This window comes from Eurytemora carolleeae, unplaced genomic scaffold (assembly GCF_000591075.1).
Source record: "Eurytemora carolleeae unplaced genomic scaffold, Eaff_2.0 scaffold1306, whole genome shotgun sequence".
Classification (NCBI taxonomy): domain Eukaryota; kingdom Metazoa; phylum Arthropoda; class Copepoda; order Calanoida; family Temoridae; genus Eurytemora; species Eurytemora carolleeae.
In genome coordinates, this window is record NW_019397194.1 from 46,569 (window position 1) to 71,900 (window position 25,332).

General features: G+C 31.9%; 1 protein-coding gene across 3 annotated transcripts in view; it reads right to left on the reverse strand.

Moving 5' to 3' along the window:
• Nucleotides 1-25,332, reverse strand: part of LOC111712655 (regulator of G-protein signaling loco) — a 59,470-nt gene that overhangs the window by 33,338 nt on the left and 800 nt on the right. For all 3 annotated transcript variants that reach the window (XM_023487334.1, XM_023487335.1, XM_023487336.1), the window contains exons 2-4: nt 5,719-5,843; nt 1,500-1,663; nt 410-571 (exon numbers count right to left, since the gene is read on the reverse strand). In XM_023487334.1, the coding sequence (XP_023343102.1) occupies nt 410-571; nt 1,500-1,663; nt 5,719-5,841 (449 nt within the window). In that variant the 5' untranslated portion in view covers nt 5,842-5,843. The remainder of the gene's footprint in view (nt 1-409; nt 572-1,499; nt 1,664-5,718; nt 5,844-25,332) is intronic.

Sequence of the window (25,332 nt, forward strand, 5' to 3'; positions counted from 1 at the left end):
TTTTAATAATTCATTTTTTACTGAAAAATATTTATTTATTTTTAGTAAAAAGAAAGATTAGTTTTTCAACATTTCTTTGTATTGACAACAAGTTTTGGTAAAGTAAATTTTATAATTCAAGGATCTTCTTATAAAGAATTGTTAATTGAAAATTCAATCTATGTTAAAAATGAAACTTTCTATAAAACGTTTTATCTTACCATTAAAAAGGAAATTTTCTATTTAAAGAAAACATTTTTATCAAAGTTTCTATTTTTTATTAAAAAGTATTTTCCTATCCAACATTTAATTTATCATAAAAAGTAAATTTTCTTTAAGAAGTTCTATTTTATTGGCAAAGCTTCCAACTTCCAAAACTCAAAGAGTTGATACTGTTTGATCTTTTCTTTATACCCACTGAATTCTATTCCTTTGTAGTTTATCCTCGTAATCATCCTCAAGGTTCAAACTAAAATCATTTCCACTGCATTCATTCCCCTCATTCCCCTCATTCCCCTTGTCCTCATCCACATTTGTTACTGAGATCAAGTAGTCCTCTCCTGAGTGCTCGTTGAAATTATCATCTATAGACCTAAATTAAGTTTATATCTGACAAGAGGGTATATATTTTAACCCTCAACCGCCTCTTTATCTGACAAGGGGGTATATATTTTGACCCTCAACCTCCTCTTTATCTGGCAATTGCCCCTTAATTTGTGAATACTAAGTAGTTGTCTATAAACTAACCTAAATTAAGTTTATATCTGACAAGAGGGTATATATTTTGACCCTCAACCTCCTCTTTATCTGACAAGGGGGTATATATTTCGACCCTCAACCTCCTCCTTATCTGGCAATTGCCCCTTAATTTGTGAATACTAAGTAGTTGTCTATAAACTAAGCTCAGAAAAAGGTATAAAAAGAACACAAAAAACCCTTGCAGCTTGAGGCTCCATCTTTATGTTTTAAATGTAGTGCAGCATACTGCAGGATATTGCAAAATACTAATGAATACCACAGCATTCCAAAGGATACCGCAGCATACAGTATGAAACAGCAGCATATCTAGGAGTACTGCAGCTTATCAAATGAAGCCCAGCATATTTAATGTAACCCCAGCATACCAAAAATATCTTGGCATGCCAAAGAATACTGCAGTAGTATTCCTATGCAAATTCAAATCCATCTCCTCTTGAAAGAACTTATTGGAAAAGTAATACGAGAGGAAATAAGAGTAATATTAAATTCCCTTTCTCAATATCTCATGAAAGAATGATTAAATATGATATGAAAAAAAAGAAGTAATGCAGTTAAAATATCCTTCATATTTTCCCTCGCCCCTTTTTATATACTAGTATTTTACATGTTTATTTACCTCTTAAAAGTTAAGATAAAGTGAGAAAAAAAATTTAAATTGATGTAACAATTTTTCAAAAATATTATACTGCTTATGTACGTATCTAATGTTAAAGATGAACAAAAGAAATTTGGACTTGCTGCCTCAAACATTTTATGCTAACCTGGATTTGGATCTTGCTACTTCAGATTTACCCACCAAATCAGCAGCTGGGCTGGAGTCGTTATGCTCTTTAATCTCCATGTTCCAGCTGGCCGAGGGTTGACCAGCCTGACTCTCGCAGATATCAAAATCTGACGAGGATCTCAGGTAGTATTTAGATCCAGCCTAAATTATTTGGCCAATTAGAAAAAAAATAACTCTTAATGTATGGGACAGTGGCAGTTAACATTTACTAGACTTGTCATAAAAACTTAGCCCTTGGTTAAATCTTAAATCTGATTAAAAATGTGGAAGACACCGTCCTTTATTTAACATGAAGTGTTCAACTCTGATCAATGAGGCATTGCCATCTTTGCATGGAGGGTAACTTGAAATTATGCTAGTACACTCCTTTAAAATCCTGCTTTTACACCAATTGCTTGTTAATGTCAAGTTTTGTTCTCAATCTTAGAGTTTGTTACAGGGCTGGAAAAAAAAACAGTCCAGTGGAGTTTATTGGGTTTATTGGGTTCTATAGGATTTTTTGGGTGGTTTTTTGGGCGGTTTTTTTCATGCCAACCCTGGTTTATTAGAGAAGTAAATAGAATTCTTAGAATCTAGAGTTTATCTGCGCAGTATCATACAAATTTTATTTGCAAGGGAGTAATTGAAAGCAATTTGTCCTGTTCTCTAGTTGATAAGTTTAATTTATCGCATTATCTCTAAGGACAATTTATAATATAGCGTTACAAAATCATCATTTTTTTCTTTTTTAGGATCCATCTTTAAAATCTTTATTTTCTTTTCTTTATGATCATACATAAGGACAGCAAACAAACGAACAGAAATTACTATGAACTTTTTTTTCAAAAAAAAATTACTATTGTATATGATTATAGGTGCAGATAAAAGAGATATTCATAATTTCTGATATAAAAAAGAAATTGAGTATTTGTCACAAACTAAAAACTAATTCCTTTATCTTTGCAACATGATGGTGTAAAACTTAGATATTTCAAGCTTAAACTATTTGTTATAACATAATTCATTGTTTGAATTATTGCTTGTGGCAAGGACTCAATTTCTTTTTTATTTTATTAAGATTGGCAAAAGCAGTACGTATATGCAGCCATGTCTTGTTAGACAAATTAGCTTTCATTCTCAATACAGAGCAGAGGCTAATTAGTATGAACTTGATGAGTTGGCATGAGCTAAATAATTTCTTATTTAAAGGAACTCTTCAATTTGAGGGTCACATCAAATTTTAAGCAAAAAATATAGTTAGTTCTACTTGCATAATATTATATTGATTTGTAAAATGTATACAGGTGTGTGCTTTGATTATTGATTAATCTTGTCATATTTCACACTTTTAGTAATAGACAAAATAAAATATTTGGAGTGGAGTTTTTACCACAATATTAACTTTTCAATCTCTATATCTGTGAAACCTGTCGGTGTAAACCATGCAAAGATGGCAATCCCAACCGTACCCTTGAAGCTTTTTTTTGATCAATTATAAATTAGATATCATTATTCATAATAGTGCAACGGACTAATTTCAATTTTGTTTTTTTCTACAAGAGTGACTTACGTTGTTTTTAACTACAAGAACATAAAGGAATTATCTGAATCAAATACTTTTAAAACTAGAAAAATTACAACATCTTTAACATTATTTATCATATATAAGTTTTATTTAAAAATGTAGAATTTTTGTGATGGAGGAATGATGCTTTAAAGGCATTTGTGAGAAAAAAGAAATAAAGAACTAAGAACAGCCAGTAAGTTGGCAATCTATACATTTTAAAAACCTTGCTAAAAATAGTTTATTTTCAACCTATGGAACAGTTACATCTAAATCCAAACTATTTATAAATCATCCAGTAAAACTGAGAAGATTTAGGAAAGAAAATTAATGCTATATTGTAGAATAATAAAAAGTGTATAAAGCAAAAACTGCTGAGTTTCTGGGGGGTCGTAAAAAAATATTTATTTGCACGTAATTTATGTTCTCAAAAATTTAAATAATATTGGGAAAGAATCTTATCTAAGACTAGCTTGGGAACCCAGCGTGGACCATGGGAGTCAACGTTTACGCGCACCTTGTTCTTAATCACGAGTTTAGCTATTATTCCTAAAAAAAGTTGGTCTACTCAACTCAAAATCTCAAAAGCTAAAAACCTTCCTGTGGCTCTCCCGAGTTCTTCAATCAAAAATTGAAGCAAAACGGTCCAGGGGTTCCCGAGTTATGATCGCACAAACAAACAGACAAACATAGTTAACAACTTTATATATATATTGCTATCAATAATTTAATTTTAAATATACAGTGCTTTAAATCAAACTTTTTGGCGAAGTACAAATATTTAATCCAAGGGAAAAAATTGCTTGGAGGATTGTGGAAGAGGGTGCCTTTGACAAAAAATCCCAAATGTGTGACACATTTCGTGTAAATCTAACCCAAGTATCAAATTTTTCCATACTTGATTTTAAAGATTTTAGCCTTTTTTGGGACCATTTTAGGCTAAAATGCTTTTAACTCAGTCACATAAAAGTTTTTTCTCAATATATGAAAGCATTTTTAAAATGTTCTGATTTCAAAATGTTCGTAAAGTTGTGTTTTTAGACCTTTAGAACGTCTCCAATGAGAATTTCTCTGTTGAAGGTAAACAACTGGAACTGTATTTAACAATCTAGATATTTTCATCATCTTGGGATGAAAGTATATATTGGGATAGCAAGTATATATATATATATAAAAAGAAAAAGCTGAAAGTAATTACATTTACATTATATAACACATGTATTTTCCACTATAGAGAATATATATATATTATTTTCTTTATTTAACTTTTTAAAAGAGGTGTTAAGATACATAGATTTAACTTTTCAATAGAGGTGTTAAGATATATAGAGTACACATGTAATTGAATAAAACACATGAATCCTATTGTTCCCTGATCTGGACCGATACAAGGATTTTCCGATCTACTGTATTTGTACTGTACATACACATTTACTCGAACCCTACGCTTTTTTTGCAACAAATCTAGGCTGTCAGAATCCACGTGACTAGCGGAATTGTACAAGTGGGGTTGTTTTTAAATCGTTTTTCGTTTCCTTTTTTATTATATTGAACAATTGGTCACAACGAACGAACCATTCGTTTTGAACTTTTGAAAACAAAACACGAAATGATCTTGGAAAAAAAAACTATCGTTTTGGGAAAAAAATCACTAATAAACATAAGTTTTTTACATTTAATTTAACATTTTTTTTATAGCAAGAAAAGTTTATAAATGTCGTCTCACATGGGTTTCTATATCGAAGGAAATACCTTAATGTTTGCTTGCCTAAGGTTTTTCTAATTACCTTTGCAATTTCAAAATTTAAAATAAGAAACATTCAAAAATGTTAAGTTTGTTCTCTTTTCAAATTTCTGCAGTAGTTTGCCGCACTAACGGTGTGCAATATTCAGGCAAATTAATTTAATTGTTGGCTTCCGTTTCAACCATTAGATTTGCACTCATTTATTTACAATGTATTTACAGAATTGAAACATCCAAAATAATTTTTTCTTTTTTTCTTATTGAAATGAATGGTCATTGCAAAAACTTTCGTTTTTTTTTCTAACAACAAAAATTTATATTTAAAAAAAATATAATTAATCAGAAGTAAATTAATCAATGATGCAAATGAGAAAGTTTCAGAATTTTTCAAAAACATTTTAAGTTACTTGGTAAAGTTTTATTAATGATATATTTTTTTTTATTTTAAGTGAAAACACAGGGTTCTTTATTTTTAAAACTAAGAGGCTTTTTCCATTTCTAAATTTTCAATTTAACCAAGCAGAAGTATAGCCGAAATAAATTTTCCATCTAAATTGCTAAAAATGTATTTTTGCAAAAAAATACATATAAAAATCCACGAAAAAATGTTAACATTTTTTCTAAAATTTTATCCACTTCCCAGTGGACTCACAGAAAAGGACACATGAATTAAGTATTTGTCACAAACTTAAATTTTCTAATCCCTATATCATTGTTTCCTGATGTTGTTACACTTTGATATTTCAAACTTTAATTACTTGATCTAACCTTAATTTTAGTTTGACATATCTTAGGTCTACAACATTCGGTTGCAAAGATTACAAGGATTAGAATATCAGAGTTTGTGGCAAAGACTTGATTTTTAATATTTTTTTTTATAAAATCGTCAAAATCAATCCAGGAACTAACCTCACTTCTGTTCCTTGTTCTTTCTCTCTTCACATGGTAGGTTCTTTTTAACTTGAAGTTGGCCTCGTAGCTCTGCGGGAATTGAAGCGCTTCGATCGGAATCATGCCGCGTAGTTCTCCCATTTCTAAACAACAATACAATCATGCCGCGTAGTTCTCCCATTTCTAAACAACAATAAAAATTAGAATGGCAGAATTTAACCTTTAACCTGATCATTGATCAGGGATGAATGAGATATCCATGTCTTCATAACAAAACATGTTTGACTTTTAATTGCAGTTTTTCTATATAAGTAAGTGACTTGAAGATTATGCTGCACAGACAACGAAGGTAATCGACAGCACTCAACATGTTTTAAGATGGAAAAACAATAATATCTTCTTCAGATGAAGGTTAAAGGGAACCGAATGGGAGATACCACTCTCATAATGGAGGAACAATTTAATTACATCTACAGTACCTTTCAGTAAATAATATTTTTAACTAAATGCTTGATTTACGGTACCGAGAAAACCATTTGCGATAAAGTGGTTTAAAATTTAAAATAAATTAACTGCCACGAAAAAGAGCTAAACACATAAGTCTTCTTTAAAACAAAGTTTTGCTTAAATTCAACTAAACTTTTCAAACTTTAAACAGTGTTTTTTTTCTGATCCCAAAAGAATGAGATTTAACTCTTTATTAAAATGCATAAAGTTACAAAGTAACATTATATTTTAGACAACTTCAAAATATAGAAAACTCCGGTTCAAGTACCGGTCCGACCTTTAAGCAGTAGGAGCAAGCTGTACGGTACACATACAGACTATATAAGGCAAACCGAGACGGTACACCAAATTAAAAATCCCCTTCTTGTAAAGTTTGTGTTTGCTGCATCAGCGCAAACAATAAAGATGTTTTAACTACTTGTGTTTGTGGTTGAAATGGAAAAACAAACACAGTAAAACACCGAAACAATTTTAAAAAAAACGAGCAGCATTTTCTCATTTACTTTTATTACCGAACTGTATTACTCACAATATTACAAACTTTTTTAATTCATTGAAATAAATAATTCTTTTAAAAGGGCTTAAAAGCTCAAAAATCGTATACTTTAGAGGTACAATTTCTCACAAATCAATTTTTGGAGGTGGCTCGGATGATAAAATGAGGAAACGAGCTCGATTGTGCAATTAATGTGGCGGGTTTTTTGATGCTTAGATATAGATTTTTAAAAAAAGAATGTTAGCAAAAAAAATAGGCATAGACAGTACTTTAGGTAAGTATAAGTATTTTGAAAGAACAGTTTATTTAAAACAGAAATCTGATATAAACAAAAATAATTTTTAATATGTTATTAAAAACTATCTTTTCTTTTCTCCTTAAACTATCTTCAAGAAGCCCCCCCCCCGGCCCCCCCCAGTAATAATTGAATATCCAAGAAATGAACAGTTTTAATATTTTACAAATTTTGGGAGATTTCATCTAAAAAATTCATAGATTATTAAATAAAACATTAAACATGACCTCAGCTTGCAATTTTATGATGAATAAAACATTTCCAAATAAAATTATATTTCTTAATTATTAAAATTTTTTCTTGTTATTATTAAATAAGAAAATATTAATAACTTGGCTCTTCTATTTCAATTGTAAACGTTTTCTCTTTGCATACATTGTAAAACAATAATTTTTAAAAGTTCGTGAATTTTCAAATTTTAATGAAAGAAAATCGATTTATGTTGGTGGCTGATTTTTAAAATTGTGGATCATCCATAAATCTTCCCTGGGGTCATGTGCGATTCCACACAAAATTTGGGCCCGATCGGATCAGCCGTTTCGACGTTTATTGGATACAAACATATAGACAATCAAATTATATAGATTCCATCATGTTTTAAAATTCTCTGTTTTTTCTTATCTTCATCTCTGAGAAATGTTATTTGATGTTTTTAGAATATTATGGATAATGTTATCATATCTTTTTACAAAAAGATAATATGATATAATCATATCTACATCTTATTCAATAATATCAATGAAAACAAATATTTTTTAAGGTGTTTTACAATAAACACCCTTTTTATAATTTTTTTATGCAAATCTTCATATCTCACACACAATAATTTTCAGAGAGGGGCAATGTTGTACTTTTTGAGTGAGGATTAAACTTACTTTTATTTTTAGATAGGTATCACCATGGTACTAATGCAAGGAAATTTAATTGCGGTCGCGTATACTCTGCGTACATATTGAAACCAGTTCTCTCTTTTGGCGCGGGGGGAAATAACGCCAAAAAATGGTTGCTGTCAACTGATTTATTTCGCCCCATGGTTATCTATAATTCAATTTTCATTTTAAAAATGATTTTTGTCGTTTAAACCTCTGGATAGTATCTCAGAGTGGTTTTGGTTTTAATTTTATCTTTAGATGGTCAAATAGATCTAGGCTGTAAAGAAAAGTAGTTGCATCAATTTTCATAGACTGGTTCCACCTTGCAGTGTCGCATCGCTTTGGCCTTAAATATTACCTTACTAACTTAGTTATATTTTTGGAAACCATAGACATATACATTTTAGTACTTGATTTAATCACTTGATTTTAACTTGAGTTTTAAAGAAGTAATTGGGAAAATTTTCATCGATTTTTGACTAGAGAGCTTGCAACCTTTAGATCACTGTGGGAGAGAGCTTGCAACCTTTAGATTACTATGGGAGAGAGCTTGCAACCTTTAGATCACTGTGGGAGAGAGCTTGCAACCTTTAGATCACTGTGGGAGAGAGCTTACAACCTTTAGATCACTGTGGGAGACAGCTTGCAACCGTTAGATCACTGTCGGAGAGAGCTTGCAACCTTTAGATTACTGTGGGAGAGAGCTTGCAACCTTTAGATCACTGTGGGAGAGAGCTTGCAACCTTTAGATCACTGTGGGAGACAGCTTGCAACCGTTAGATCACTGTCGGAGAGAGCTTGCAACCTTTAGATCACTGTGGGAGAGAGCTTGCAACCTTTAAATCACTGTGGAAGAGAGCTTGCAACCTTTAGACCACTGTGTGAGACAGCTTGCAACCTTTAGATCGCTTTGGGAGAGATTGCAACCTTTAGATCACTGTGGGAGAGAGCTTGCAACCTTTAGATCACTGTGGGGTATTAATTATGAAATAATATAAATATGACAATGACAGTTTTTTATTCATTTTTACTTTGTTTACGATAAAATATATCCCCTTGAAAAAAAATAACGAAAAAAAATAATACCTATAAAAAAAATGTGCTCTGTATCTATTTTTATAACCCTTCCACCCTCCCCCCCCCCTTATCCTAATAAGGGGGGGGGCTTAATCTTTTTTTAAACAATCCCCTCTTCTCTGGACACTATCCTCAGCCCCCCCCCCCCTGTATACACCCATGCTCTATCTGGGTTTTGAATGGATTACCATGTATAGATTTTCTTAATCTTAGAATTATATATTGTTTTCTCATTACTTCTTTCATGTGTATTAGTTTTCTATATAATGGAAACATCTAAAGAAGTCCATGGTGAAGTTCATCTGTATTTATTACTAAAGAAGTCCATGATGAAGTTCATCTGTATTTACTAAAGAAGTCCATAGTGAAGTTCATCTGTATTTACTGAAGAAGTCCATGGTGAAGTTCATCTGTATTTGCTAAAGAAGTCCATGGCGAAGTTCATCTGTATTTACTAAAGAAGTCCATGGCGAAGTTCATCTGTATTTACTAAAGAAGTCCATGGTGAAGGTCATCTGTATTTACTAAAGAAGTCCATGGTGACGTTCATCTGTATTTCCTAAAGAAGTCTATATTGAAGTTCATCTGTATTTACTAAAGAAGTCCATGGTGAAGTTCATCTGTATTTACTAAAGAAGTCCATGGTGAAGGTCATCTGTATTTAATAAAGAAGTCCATGGTGACGTTCATCTGTATTTAATAAAGAAGTCTATAGTGAAGTTCATCTGTATTTACTAAAGTCCATGGTGAAGTTCATCTGTATTTACTGTTTTTTTTTTGAGTGAGGCTCAGTCGAAATTCTATAAAAATATATTTTAAGGTTTAATCTTTTGTTATTTCATTCTGAGTTCAAGCTAAATTCAAAGATTTAGAATATATTCTATAGAATATTTTATTAGGTTAGGCTACAAAGATATAAGGATTAGAAAATTAAAGATAAAGATTATGTAAAAGTGACTAAATTAAATAATGTGCCACTTTTAATGAAAGCTATAATCTTTCAACTTTAAGTTTCAAATGTTTTTTTCCCTCAAAATTCCATGATTATGTAATCCCCTGATACAATGCTGCATTCTAATGACAAAACTAAGAAGCAGCGAATATTTCTGCTTCGTTTGCTCTCCTCTAAAACAAGATAAATTAACTGCAGGATACAAACAGAAAACAACATTTCAAATTTGTTCAACAAAAATTAGGAAAGAAATTCAAATATTAGTTAGTTTCAATGTGTAAACGAAGGAATTCCAAAATTTCGTTTCCTTATATCTTTTATACCGGATGGTGCAAAGCTTTTATATTTTAAACTTAGATTAAATGATCTAACAGAATGCATAGTTTGAAACATTAAAGGATTACGACATTGGGTTGCAAAGATTGAAGGATTAGAAATCAGAGTTTGTGACAAAAACTCAATTCCATTGTTACGGACACCTTTACTTCTTAAAACTATGAATACTGCCAAAGATTAGAATGCTTGAACCGTGGACATCTAATTTAGCATTGATCCCAATTTTGTTAATCTACAGATCATTTTAATCTGTATTTAATATCCCGTAAGAAAAATTGTCGTTTGTGGAAAATTCAAAATGACCAACCAATCAGAAGCCAACTAATTTTGTGTCAAACCAATGAGACAACAGAGAATTTGCTGATATCCAATCTATAAAGATCAAGCCTGCGTAAAATTAAAAAATGTGGATATCAAGATCTAGCAATTGGGTCAAAACGTAAAATTTGCGTCGAATAATCGATTCTTTTCTGAAAGAAAATAATGTCTTGAGATGTGAGCCAAGATATCCGCCAAATGCGTTACAACTTTTTACCTCAAAAATGTTCTATCTCAAGATATCTTATTTTTTCTTTGTTTTATATTTATAGTGCATCAAGATCAATGTATAAATTATACGGAGGACAAATATAAATCCAGATCAGGAGGGGGGATATCGGATAAATTAAGTTTTAGGGCAAAATATAATTCTTTTGCATTTGCAGTAAATCTGCAATTAAAAAGTTTACAACTTTATCCCTTGCAATTTGGGTGATTGGACGATTTGGGAGGGGAAGGGAAGTGGGGGAAGGAAAGGGGGGAAAGCTACAAATTAGAAGCATTCAATTTTTAATACAAGGATATTTAGAGGCTTAAAGTATGATACCCTCACAAAATACTTTAGAAGCACAAATTTACTTAAAACATGATTAAAATAAATGATAAATATATATTTATCTATACATGAATACACCTACATATATAAACATGTTTTAATGAAAATCATATTCGCGAAACATTTTTTGTTTTTACAGAAAATGTGTTCTCTCAAACTGGGACGGCTGAGAAATTCGAGATTTAAAAAATAAAACGAGTAATTTAAATTTCAAATAAGTTGTGATAGAACAGGCCATAAATATACATAGATTCAGACCTCCCGGTCTGTAAAGAATTAAATTATTGCAGACTTATTCTGTGGCCTTCCATTTTATAGCGTGGCATGTGTGATTCACAATAATCGTCCATTTTTGAGAACAAATCAGAAAATATCGTCGTTTTTCTTTCTCAAACTTTTACAATTTCCTTTATTGTCTTTGTAGCATGGATCCTCAAGTCAAAGAGAAACCAAAATTATTATAAAGCTATTTTTACAGTCCTATCCTTTAAAAGATGTGATTTTTGCACTAACAGACGGATGTTGAAATATCAGCTTTTTGGAATCTTGTTTTTAGTTTCATGGATATTCTTCATTGGTTTTACCCCGCAGTTTTCCTTCTCAAAGGAATAATCTTATTTTCTTTCTAAAATCAATTTCAAGATTTCTAGAAAAGGATTAAAACTGTTTTACAACCGTCCATAAAGTACTAGCTGAAAACTTAGCTTTACAACCATAAAGTACTAGCTGAAAACCTAGCTTTACAACCATAAAGTACTAACTGAAAACCTAGCTTTACAACCATAAAGTACTAGCTGAAAACCTAGCTTTACAACCATAAAGTACTAGCTGAAAACCTAGCTTTACAACCTTAAAGTAATAGCTGAAAACCTAGATTTACAACCATAAAGTACTAGTTGAAAACCTAGCTTTACAACCATAAAGTACTAGCTGAAAACTTAGCTTTACAACCATAAAGTACTAGCTGAAAACTTAGCTTTACAACCATGAAGTACTGGCTGAAAACCTGGCTCTACAACCATGAAGAAAACCTAGCTTTACAACCAAAGTGCTAGCTGAAAACCTAGCTTTACAACCAAAGCACTAGCTGAAAACCTAGCTTTACAACCCAAAGTACTAGCTGAAAACCTAGCTTTACAACCAAAGTACTAGCCGAGCTGAAAATCTAGCTTTACCGAGAGTTATTCCTATAAAGTCAACCCACTCAACTTAGATTTCGAAAGCATTCCCGTTTTTCTACAGAGTCCCAAAAATCTAAATTTGAGGCAAATCGGTAAAGAGGTTCATAAGCTATGTTAAGACATCCTAGCAGAAAAATAGAGATTACTACTCTTTAAGTGTATAGAAAAAGAAACTGTGGCAAAACGTAAGTTTAATTTTTAGTCAGTTTGTGTGTCAATTTAGAAAAAAATATGTCTATTGTCCAAAATTAACCAAAAATCTGTAGAAAAAGGTCATAAAAAAATTCAAACCCCTAAGTTAAAAGATGAGAGTGATGAAGATATATTAAAAATTTAAAAAAAAATTTTTCATAGCTTAATTTTTTAACGCTATTGGCTCTTTTAGATTTGTTTTAACACCCACTAGCCCTTCGTTAAGATCTGTACACCACCATGTATTCCTGTTCACTCTGCCCTATGCAGACATAAATAAACGAAACTTCTACATAAGTCAAAAAGTAAAGGTGTGTGGGGGGGGAATGCAAGCGTAACCCTCCCTGCAAAGATCCCAATGCCCAATTCACAACGGTACCATTGAAACCTTTATATTTTCAATAATGTTGAAGATATTATCGTTTATCTAGGTTAAAACAGGGTTATTTCTGATAATTCATATATGCTTCTGCAGTAGAAATGCGCCAGTCCGTTTTGTAGAGAAAACGTTTATGAAAATCATCAGTTGTTTAAACAATAAACTTTGATATATTATTCAAATTTACTTTATAGTTGTAAATCGGGCATTGGGCATTGACAATCTTAGGTTGTAAGGTCAAATGAAACTACGCTACCAGTCCCTTTTAGCATGAATTGTATAAAGTAAGCACGGCCCTTATTAATTCTTAATTAGGTATTTCAAACTTGCATACCACTAGGAATAACTTTTCTTTTCAAAATTCTTTATTCATTATTTTCTTTGTACTGCATAGTGTGCTGCATAGTGTACTGTATAGTGCACTGCAAAGTGTAGTGTATAATAGTGTACTGAAAGTGTACTGTATAGTGTACTGCATACTGTATTGTACACTGTAGTGTATAGTGTACTGTATAGTGTACTGTATAGTGTACTGTATAGTGTACTGTAATGTACTGTATAGTGTACTGTAGTGTACTGTGTAGTGTACTGTATAGTGTCCTGTATAGTGTACTGTATAATGTACTGTATAGTGTACTGTATAATGTCCTGTATAGTGTACTGTATAGTGTACTGTATAGTGTACTGTATAGTGTAGTGTATAGTATACTGTATAATGTACTGTATAGTGTCCTGTATAGTGTCCTGTATAGTGTACTGTATAGTGTACTGTATAGTGTACTGTATACTGTACTGTATAGTGTACTGTATAGTGTACTGTAGTGTACTGTATAGTGTACTATATAGTGTACTATATAGTGTATTGTAGTGTACTGTATAGTGTACTGTATAGTGTACTGTATAGTGTACTGTATAGTGTACTGTATAGTGTATTGTAGTGTACTGCATAGTGTACTGTATAGGTATTGTAGTGTACTGTATAGTGTACTGTATAGTGTACTGTAGTGTACTGTATAGTGTATTGTAGTGTACTGTATAGTGTCCTGTATAATGTACTGTGTTGGAGGGAAAACAAAACTGAGTAATAATAAAAGAATCTATTTCTTTATATTTGCATTCTTGAAACCTTTGCCAAATACTACTCTTGGCATATAAAAGAAATATTCCGAAGATATAGAAATATCTGAATACTAGGTATTTAGGGCACTTTGCGCCTCCTTTCCTGTTAACAATTTTAACTTTTATCTGTTTTAACGTTTTGCGGATGTTCTTTGTAAATTTGGCACACAAAAATTGTCGTCTTTTTTTCCAGGATTATTTTTTTTCAATAAAGATTGTTCATTTACCATCGGTTTCAGTCGTCTTGACATTTTTTGAGATACAGACGAACAGACGAACAGACAAAGTGTATATCTATACATAGAACTGTAAATCAAATGAATACATGTCACAACGGATAAATTCCATTCTAATTTGCTGTATGCATGTCATATCAAAAAATACATTTTTAAAAAGTATAAAAAGATCTATAAAGTATTCTAGTTGTATGCTTCACGGTAAACGCCAAATAAGTTCTCAAAAAAAAATTTCCCAATATGTCCTAAATTTTTCAGGACTATTATATGGTTTGAGTATGATTTTATACAGAAACCTCCCCGGAAAATTTCCCAATATGTCCTAAATTTTTCAGGACTATTTTATGGTTTAAGTATGATTTTATACAGAAACCTCCCCGGAAAAAAAGTCCTATTATATTATTAGAAAATGCATAAAAACAAAGGATGTTTAAAACCAAGCAAAAAAGGGGCCATTGATATTAAAAACACCCTTGGATAAATTCAATATGTAGTTGCCTAGATAAAAAACGACCTTTTTAGAAGAAGGTCTCAGATTTGATCTCATTTCAACAAAACCTTTGATTTTTTGTCTTCGGGACTTTAATTCCTGTGATCTTATTTCCTGAGACTTTATTGGCAGCCCTCATATTATTCCAGGGGAAAAAGACCCAGGAATCTAAAACTCAGGACTTTATCTCAAGTGACATTTTGTCCTAGTACTTTAGAAAATATGGAATATTTTACCAAAGTTTTTATTTCCAGGTTTTTTCAGTGACTTTCTTACATAGATTCATGTTTAGAAATTTAAAATGAAAAGTATGAATACATTAGTACACTTTGCACTTTTTAATTTTATTTGCTATTCTATTTAAAAAGTAAAAAGGAAAATTACAGAGTTAAATTCTATTTTGACGTTAAAGCTTGGAGATAATCCAATATGATATGGGACGCTCTATAGTAGTGTCTCAATAAACAAAGGAATTTAACAACGACCTACCCTCTTTGCAGAGATGTCAATGCCCGATACACAACGGTACCTACGAAACCTTAATCTCATCAACAATGTGGAAGGTATAACTGTTTTCCTGACTAGGAAAGTGTTTATTTTTTACATTGCTTAATATAAGAAAAGAAATGCACAAGTTTCTTTTAAAGAGAACCTGAAATGAAAAAAATACAGTTTTAAGACTCAAAATCCTAGATATCTAAAGCATACCCATGCACAGACAAAGCTGTTAAGGGTAAAGTTGTAAATTAGGAATTGTCATCTTTACATGGTGGGTGACTTGAAATTACGCTTACAGTCCCTTTAAATCCCATGCTACTCGGTACAAACCTGTATAGTGTATACCCTTCATGCTACTCGGCACAACCCTGTATAGTGTATACCCTTCATGCTACTCGGCACAACCCTGTATACCCTTCATGCTACTTGGCACAACCCTGTATACCCTTTATGCTACTCGGCACAACCCTGTATACCCTTCATGCTATTCGGCATAACCCTGTATACCCTTCATGCTACTCGGCACAACCCTGTATACCCTTCATGCTACTCGGCACAACCCTGTATACCCTTCATGCTACTCGGCACAACCCTGTATAGTGTATACCCTTCATGCTACTCGGCACAACCCTGTATACCCTTCATGCTACTCAGCACAACCCTGTATACCCTTCATGCTACTCGGCACAACCCTGTATACCCTTCATGTGTGATTCCTCTGATTTAGAAATAAATTAATCTAATCTTATATAATCTTATATTTCTGAGGGTAGGAAGGTTTACAGCACACACAGTATATTTTTATACAATACAAATGTTTAATATGCATTAATATTGGAATTGAGCCAACCGATCACAGGGGTTTGTACATTAACCCTAAACAGGCGGGGGGGGGGGGGGCTTATAGTTTTTGTTTGTCCTGGCACTCTCATTTTTACACTATCGCTGTGAAATAGAAATTTACAGGACATTTTATAAAAAACTTTTTTATGCATAGAGTAGGGTACAGGGCGGTAAAACATCCAATCTGTGTAATAAAGATCTAAAAAAGGCCATCACTTTTTTGTGACTAAAGCTACAGATCTAAGAACTGTATTTTTGAAAAGCCCTTAAAAATGGATGTAGAAACATGTGTCACACTTTGATATTGGTATAAAACAAAAAAAATCTTTTCACATTTTTTTGGCATATTTTTCAACCCTCACTAGCACCTAAACCTCTTAAAGTTATCGGTCTGATTTTTTTTCGATGAGCATGAGCTTGCCTTGAAAACTTTGGCTATTTCAACCCTTTACCTATTCTCTATGGGGCGGGGGTAGGACGCCCCCCCCCCCTAGGTTATTGCATAGATTCAGACCCCCAAGCCTTTGTAGGATTAAGATTTACTGCAATCAGATTTTTGACGTTTTACTTTCGAAGGATAGCAAACAAAAAATCTAAAATGTCATAAAGTATCTAATTTTTTTAAAATCTATATTCTGAATTCCGATTCGAAAACCATTTATCAAAACATTAAAATGCACGAATGCCAAATAACTACGATACAATAACGCGTTTCTGGTAACAATTTTAGTATTTACAGGTTGCTTCTCAAGTTCCATTATTTCTTTGTAATTGTAACACTCAAATCTTAGCAGATTTTCTTTTAAAATTGGTCCATTTTAAAAAAATCGATATTTATTTTTTTGCAAAATTTTTCAATTTTTTGACCAGTTATAAATCTTCCCTAGGATCGTAGGAGTTGCCATAAAAAATATCAGCTGTTTTGGCGTTTATTGGATACAGCCAAAGCAAAGTTTATTTAAAGATATAAATATTGAACAATGGACATCACGCACCTCGGACCCTTCAGTAAAAGTAAATTCAACCTAAAGTCTGACCGCGTCAACCTTGTTGCACCGGCTAGTCCTATTGAGTGTCTGCTTCATTTTCCCACTGACCGGGACAAACTGGGACCGGAAAAGTTGACCCGGCTCGGAAATTCAAATGTACTACGGCTGCCTGTGACATGTATATTGTGGCGAAATAACCAACAAGTCCAATACCAAATATTCATTTAAACTCTATTTTAATCCAAATTAATATTCCATTGGTTGCAGAAATATCTGAGAATTTTGTCAAATTAGTTGAGTAAATATTTCTGAACTATCCTAATCTTGGGATGAGTAGGTCGGTTTAAGACAACAACTGGATTTGCGCATTTTTTAGATGAATATTTGCTGGTTTTCTTCGTAATGATATTTACAAAACATTCATGTCTTAAATCTTTCAAAATCAGATTAAAATATTTTAGAAAATGGTGAAGGTACAGCATGTAAAATGTTAACACCCCTTACCATACAATTTTAACTGCAATCTGTTTCTGTAGAAATGAGTTATGAAAGACAAAAAGAATGGTGGGAATATTATGTTTAAAAGGACTTTAAAGAGGTTTTGAATTAAATTTTCTACTTTTCAAACTATTGAACCACAGAGCCTTGAATTTATGCTAATGAGACAACATTGTTAGAGATTTACTTTATTCTCAAGTAAACAGGAGAAGGAAACAATACATAAAATAAATAAAGAAATTTAGCTTTTCTAAAACTTGAAATCCGGTAAAATGATTTCAGTTGAACAAGTCTCAAATTGAAAATTATATGAATTTTTTTATTATTATTATTATTATTATTAATATTCTTATTATTATTATTACTATCATTATCATCATTATCATTATTATTTTAAGTTGAATTAAATTCTTAAATTAACCTTGGGACAAAAAAAATTTTAAATACCAACAAGCAGCAAAAAATGTTTGTTTAAACTTGAAAAAAAATATTAAAACATTTGTTCATACCTTAACAAACGGAGCGGCGCAAGCTGTGCCTCAAATCGTGCCATGCATTTGTTTCAAGGCGGATTTTAAAAAAAATCATTTTGACATATTTTAAAACAAAAGATTTTGCATGCACTTGTGAATTAATATTACGAAAAATAAGATGCGCTAAATGAATCTGAAAGTAAGAGACCAAGGTTTAGTGGTTCTTAGGCAAAAAAAAAAACAGGTTTAGCGGTTCAATCAGAGATTGAATGCAACAATTTTTGCCCTTCATTATAATTGTCAATAGTATAAAACTATGCTAATTGTTGATATTAGAATCCATGGATGAACAAACACCAAGTTTTAGTTGAATGTTTAATATTGTTTTATTATGTAAATCTATAGTTAGTTGGTTATTGCAGGATTTTAGAGGAGTGGGGACATGGAGTAGATTCAGGGAATAGATACAGGGAATAGTTTCAGGAAGTAGATTCAGGGAGTAGATACAGGGAGTAGATTCAGGAAGTTGTTACAGGGTAAGATATAGGAAATAGATACAGGAGATGATACATTGTGTAGATACATGGAGTAGATACACGAAGTTAATAAAGGAAGTAGATACATTGAGTAGATACATAGAGTAGATACATGGAGTAGATACATGGAGTTTATACATGGAGCAGATACAGTGAGTAAATACATGGAGTAAAACAGGAAGTGGATACATGGAGTAGAAACAGGTAGTAGATAAAGGGAGTGGATACAGGGAGTCGATAAATGGAGTAAATAAAGGGAGCAGATACAGAAAGTAGATACAGGGAATATATACAGGGAGTAGATACAGAGAGTAGATAAAAAATTAGATACAGGGAGTAGATAAATGAATTAGATACTGGGAGTAGATACAGGGAGTAGAAACAGGGAGTAGATAAGGAAATAGATACTGGGAGTATATACGGAAGTAGATACAGGGAGTAGATAAAGGGAGTAGATACATGGAGTACATAAAGAGAATAGATACAGAGAGTAGATACAGGGAGTAGATACAGGAAGTAGATACAGGGAGTACATACATGGAGAAGATAAAGGAATTAGATGCAGGGATTAAATACAGGGAGTAGATACAGGAAATAGATACAAGGAGCAGATACATGGAGAAGAAAAAAAGGGAGTAGATGCATGAAGTAGATACTGGGAGTATTGTATGTACTCATACATGGAGTAGATACAGGGAGCAGATACAATTAGTCGAAAAGGTCCCCTATAATGCTTAACTACAAATGGTTTATTTTGTCATATATGAGATACATATCTCTAAATGTATAAATAACATATATGAGATACATATCTCTAAATGTATAAATAACATATATGAGATACATATCTCTAAATATATAAATAACATATATGAGATCTATATCTCTAAATATATAAATAACATATATGAGATCTATATCTCTAAATGTATAAATAACATATATGAGATCTATATATCTAAACATATAAATAACATATATGAGATCTATATATCTAAATGTGTAAAAACATATATAATGTATGCAGGAAAAATGAGTAGCATATTAGTTATGCCAAACTAATGAGATATTCAGAGCAACTTAGATATTAATGAATATATATAATTAAACAGACCCTCAAACTCAAAAACTACAAAGTAAAAAATCAACAAAGAATAAGTATAAATAAACCCATCAAAGACTTTTCTTTGTCTTTTATCTTCCAAGCTTCTTGGCGTGAAAGTAAGCATTTTTTGCCAGTTTGCCATCTCTACATACTTTGCCAGGATCATAGGACATTTTGCCAGTTTGCCACTTTACATACTTTGCCAGGGACCATAGGACATTTTGCCAGTTTTCCACTTTACATACTTTGCCAGGGATCAAAGGACATTTTGCCATTTTGCCACTTTACATACTTTGCCAGGGATCATAGGACATTTTGCCAGTTTTCCACTTTAGATACTTTGCTAGGGATCATAGGACATTTTCCCAGTTTCCCACTGTACATACTTTGCCAGGGATCATAGGACATTTCGCCATTTTGCCATTTTGCCACTTTACATACTTTGCCACGGATCATAGGACATTTTGCCAGTTTTGCCACTTTACATACTTTGCCAGGGATCATAGGACATTTTCCCAGTTTCCCACTGTACAGGGATCATAGGACATTTTCCCAGTTTCCCACTGTACATACTTTGCCAGGGATCATAGGACATTTTCCCAGTTTCCCACTGTACATACTTTGCCAGGGATCATAGGACATTTTCCCAGTTTCCCACTGTACATACTTTGCCAGGGATCATAGGACATTTTGCCAGTTTTCCACTGTACATACTTTGCCAAGGATCTTAGGACATTTTGCCATTTTGCCACTTTACATACTTTGCCAGGGATCATAGGACATTTTGCCAGTTTTGCCACTTTACATACTTTGCCAGGGATCATAGGACATTTTCCCAGTTTCCCACTGTACACACTTTGCCAGGGATCATAAGACATTTTCCCAGTTTCCCACTGTACATACTTTGCCAGGGATCATAAGACATTTTCCCAGTTTCCCACTGTATATACTTTGCCAGGGATCATAGGACATTTTGCCAGTTTTCCACTGTACATACTTTACAGGTATATAATCTAATCACAATATTACGCAGGTATATAATCTAATCACAATACGTAGGTAGTCTAGTCACATAACAAGGTTTTACGTGGTTAAGAATTAACGCAGTCAGATCCTTAACCCTAAACAGGCTGGGGGGGGGGGCGTTTGGCGCCCCCTCTGTAGTTTTTTTGTCCTAGCACTCTCATTTTTGACACTTTTACCGTGAAATTTTGTGATATTTAAAAAATAGTAATTTAAAGGATTTTATATTTTTTTTTAATTTATAGGGTAGGGTACAGGGCGAAAAAAAAATCCTGTCTGTGAAAAAAAAATCTAAAATAGCCCACAACTTTTTTTGACAAAAGCTACAGATCTATATTTTTGAAAAGACCTTGAATGTATGTAGAATGAATGCATGTAGAAACATGTGTGACACTATGATATTTGTTTAAAACAAAAAAAATATTTTTATCTTTTCATCCTTTTTTAGGCATTTGTTTCAACCCTCCATATCACCCAAACTGTTGAAGTTATAAGTCTAATTTTTTCTTTGAGCTGGCCTGGAGAAATTGGGCTATGAACATGCATTTTAACCCAATACCTATTCTCTAAGTCCCTTTTCTAGGGGGGGCCCAAATGCCCCCCAGGGTATACATAGATTCAGCCCCCCCCCAGCCTTTATAGGGTTAAACAATGTACAACGCATTTGATATAGGTATGTTCAAACATTTAATATACTAGCCTTAGAGGGCGCTTCGCGCCCATCTTCTAAATTAATTGTGAACATGTTCTCTCTGTGTACATCGTAAAATAAAACAAAAATAATTCGCGGATTTTCACAAAAAATTTCGTGGATTTTCAAAATTTTCAAAAATTTAAAAAGGAAGTGTAAAATGTTGACCGTCTAAGTTTAATGGTGCTCCTTAATAAAAGGCAAAATGGACGTCAAAAAATTTAATCATGTCCGACTAAAATCTACATTTTTCCGTATAAAAATCTACACACTCAACAAGAATTTGAAAACCAAGCTGAGAACATTGTCGTGGTTCTACCGTGTTCCCTATACAAATTTTAGGCAAACCGGCTAAGGGGTTATTTAGTTATGATCGGAGCTAAAATGCATTTTAGCTCAAAGCATTTATGCATTTATCCCCTTATCCATGATTTTTGATGATTTCTTAAAGTTTTTCTTTCGTTTCTCTTTCATTGGATATATAATCATCAAGTTCGTTATCTTAGCTAAAATATAAAGGGCGACCAAGCCACTTTGTAAATTCATAAATCCATAATTTTTGCTGATTTCTTAAAGTTTTATCTCTCGTTCTTCTTTCATGGAATATTTAATAATCACGTTTGTTATCTTATCTAAAAATATAGAGGGTGAACAAGCCACTTTATAATTTTATAAATTTATAAGTTTCTGTTTGTTTAATAAAGTATTGAGAAGAAGAAGAGTTATAATCGAATATACAAAGAAACAGATATTATCTACATTTCAAGCTTACACATATGTACCTAGCTTGGATATCCAGCTTTGTATAAGAACATTCCTGTACTTCTGCCCAGTTTCCAAAATGAAATTTTTAATAAAATTGACCAAAGCACTCTTCACTGAAACTAAGTTTTTGGTCCGAGTACTGCAGATCACTACAGCAAGTACCGAATGCTTGCTAAGGGTGAACTAGAGATTATCTCTTTATACATACAGTGATTACCAGAAAACCATTGAAAATGAAGACGACATTATAGTAATACTAAAGTGTATCGCTATTTTAGTGAGATGGGTCGGTTTACACTACACTATTGCTATGTATCATGGTCATTGGACTTCTTAAAGTTATAACTTGATTTATAAGTAGTCTTTATATTTCAGAGTTTACTGGTTGTCACTATAATCTGCAAAACATATCAAGTGGTTTAGACCGCGTGGTATATAGTAAATAAGACTAAATCCTTGTTATTTTTTATATGTATAAATTAAAAATAGGACAAACGAACCTTTCCGCTACAGATTTAACATTTTCAATATCCATTTAGTTTGGAATCCTTTTATCAGACAAAATGCTGGAAATAAAATCTTGTTTTTAAACTTGAAAAAAATAATCGTCCAGTATTATAGAGAAATTAGAGATTCCATTGGTAATCCGACATACTACTCTCTCAACAGAGGGTCGTTTAAAATTACGTTGAAAGGATGAGTAAAAATGATCTGACACTCGATATAACCTCATTTCTTTAAAATCCTATTATTTTTACAACTTAATCTCGTGGATTTTTTTGTACTTTAAAATTTGATCATTGATCATTGATCAAATAAAAAGGTTCCTTGATCAATGATCATTGATCAATGATGATTGATCAGCCTGCAGTGTGATATAATATTGGCAAATGATGATTATAAAACATGTATGATTAGATTAGATCTGTCAAATACATTTATCAAGAAGATGTATTTTTCAAGCAAAACTTGATCTGTAGATGGCTAACTTATCAAAATTCAAAATTTATCTTGATGCAAGCTACACCAACAAAACCGAATTGGAAAAACAACAAATTATTTTCCAGTGCTTCTGAAGAATAATAGAAATTTTGTGCATAATTCCGCAAAACCTTTCCGTGTGTATAATACAGCATTAGTGGTGGTTTTCTCAAATCCTAGTAATTTTATAGTTAACATATTCACATACTTTTACTATTATTCAAATATACTTTTAACATAGTTGGGCCAAACTTTTCTGAAATTGAATAGAACGTTTTTGCGCATAGAAATCCTTTTTCCGACTCTTTCTATATATAAACTGTTTAAGCAAAATGCAAAAACATTTACGCAACATTTTTGTGAAAATTTTAGTTTTGAATTTAATAAAAAAGTGTGTTTTTTAAAAATAACTTTAACCTGATAAAACAATTATTGTACTAATTAATTTTCTTTCGGTTTTGGTAAAAATATTTTTAATAATTGATTTATATGTTTTGTAAGATTTGTATGAGAGAATTTATCTTATATAAGCTCTGGGTGCATGCTGCCAGGAATTTATCTTATATAAGCTCTGGGTGCATGCTGCCAGGAATTTATCTTATATAAGCTCTGGGTGCATGCTGCCAGGAATTTATCTTATATAAGCTCTGGGTGCATGCTGCCAGGAATTTATCTTATATAAGCTCTGGGTGCATCCTGCCAGGAATTTATCTTATATAAGCTCTGGGTGCATGCTGCCAGGAATTTATCTTATATAAGCTCTGGGTGGCGGGTGCTGCCAGGAATTCCCGAGACATTTTCTACAAAATTTTAAAGAAATATTAAATTCCCAAAGATAGAAATTTACTGAAATGTAAAAATATAAAGAAAAATAAAGGATAAATTAATCAATTAATCTTATTCTAAAGGCGAACTAAATGAGAGAAAAAAAAACACAAATACAAACATGTAGATTTTAACAATAAAGAAAATTTAAAGGGACTGTTATTTAGTGACCTTTCCATGCGAAAATAACAATGCCCGATTTATAACGCTACTCTTGAAACCTCAATTTGATCGAAAATGTGGGAGATAACGTCGTTTTTTCATAATTTCTCCTTTATTTTTTCAGGGGTGTATATTTTTCAGAATAAAATGGGACATCAAAAAGGCACGTTTTTCATTCTTTTTTAATACTTTTAACAAAAAAAAACAACAACTATTTTCCAAGAAAAAAAAACATTTAATTTTCCTAATTTAGCATAAAAAGTCTAAAAATTCCTTTCAATCTTATATAACTTCCGGAGGAAAAAATGGTTTTATGAAAATGGGGAGAAGATATTTTAGGAAAGTATACACCCGTCTTGTTTCTAATAGGCAAGGAGTACACAAGTAAATTTTGCAGAGACCCCCAAAAAAACAGTTATGATACAAAAAAAGGCATTTCAAATTCATACTTGATCAGGCAAAGTTTGTAAAGGTGCCGTGTATTATAACGGTTATTGTCATCTTTGCAACTAAATTCATCCTTTTCTCTCAAGAGAATCCGCTGTTATCTAATCTCCTTGACAACAGGAGACTGTAACCTTGTATTGGAAAAACTTGACAAGTTAAAAATCCACGAAATAGTTTTCAATTGCGCAGAACTAGTTTTCTAAGCTGCTTGTAGGACTTGTAGTTGTGTCTTGCATTTTTATAGTCACATATTTCAGAAGCGATTTTTCATAACGCTTTTTTTCTCGGCTTTAAGTAAAATGAGGTTCAATAATTTTCACTAGATACATTTATATTTGTAAATTTGAAAAATTGTGTGTATATTGTAAGAATCGCTAATTGATAATCTTTTTGAATAAAAATTATTCCGTCTAATAACATCTTAATTTAATTTATTTTGGGTTATAAGTTATTTAAAACTAAATTTGCTTCTTGAATTTTGCTTTGTTAAGTTTTTAAACGAAAACAATTCCAAGAATTTTAGAAAAAACAATTATTTATGGTTTAATAAAAACAATTCAAATATAAAAGATAAAGAGTCACTTACGACTTTTTATTTAACCGGACATTTTTTTGTTTAAAACTAAAAAAGATCATTTTAAAAACGAAATATTTTTTAAATCTTTTTTGGGTTTTAAAATTTTAGATTAAAAAAACTTGTTTCGCTTTGATTTTTTAACATCTTTAAAAAAACTATTTATGAACCCAAAGTCCTAGGTTCCAAATTTCAATTACCACCCCTTTTCTCCTC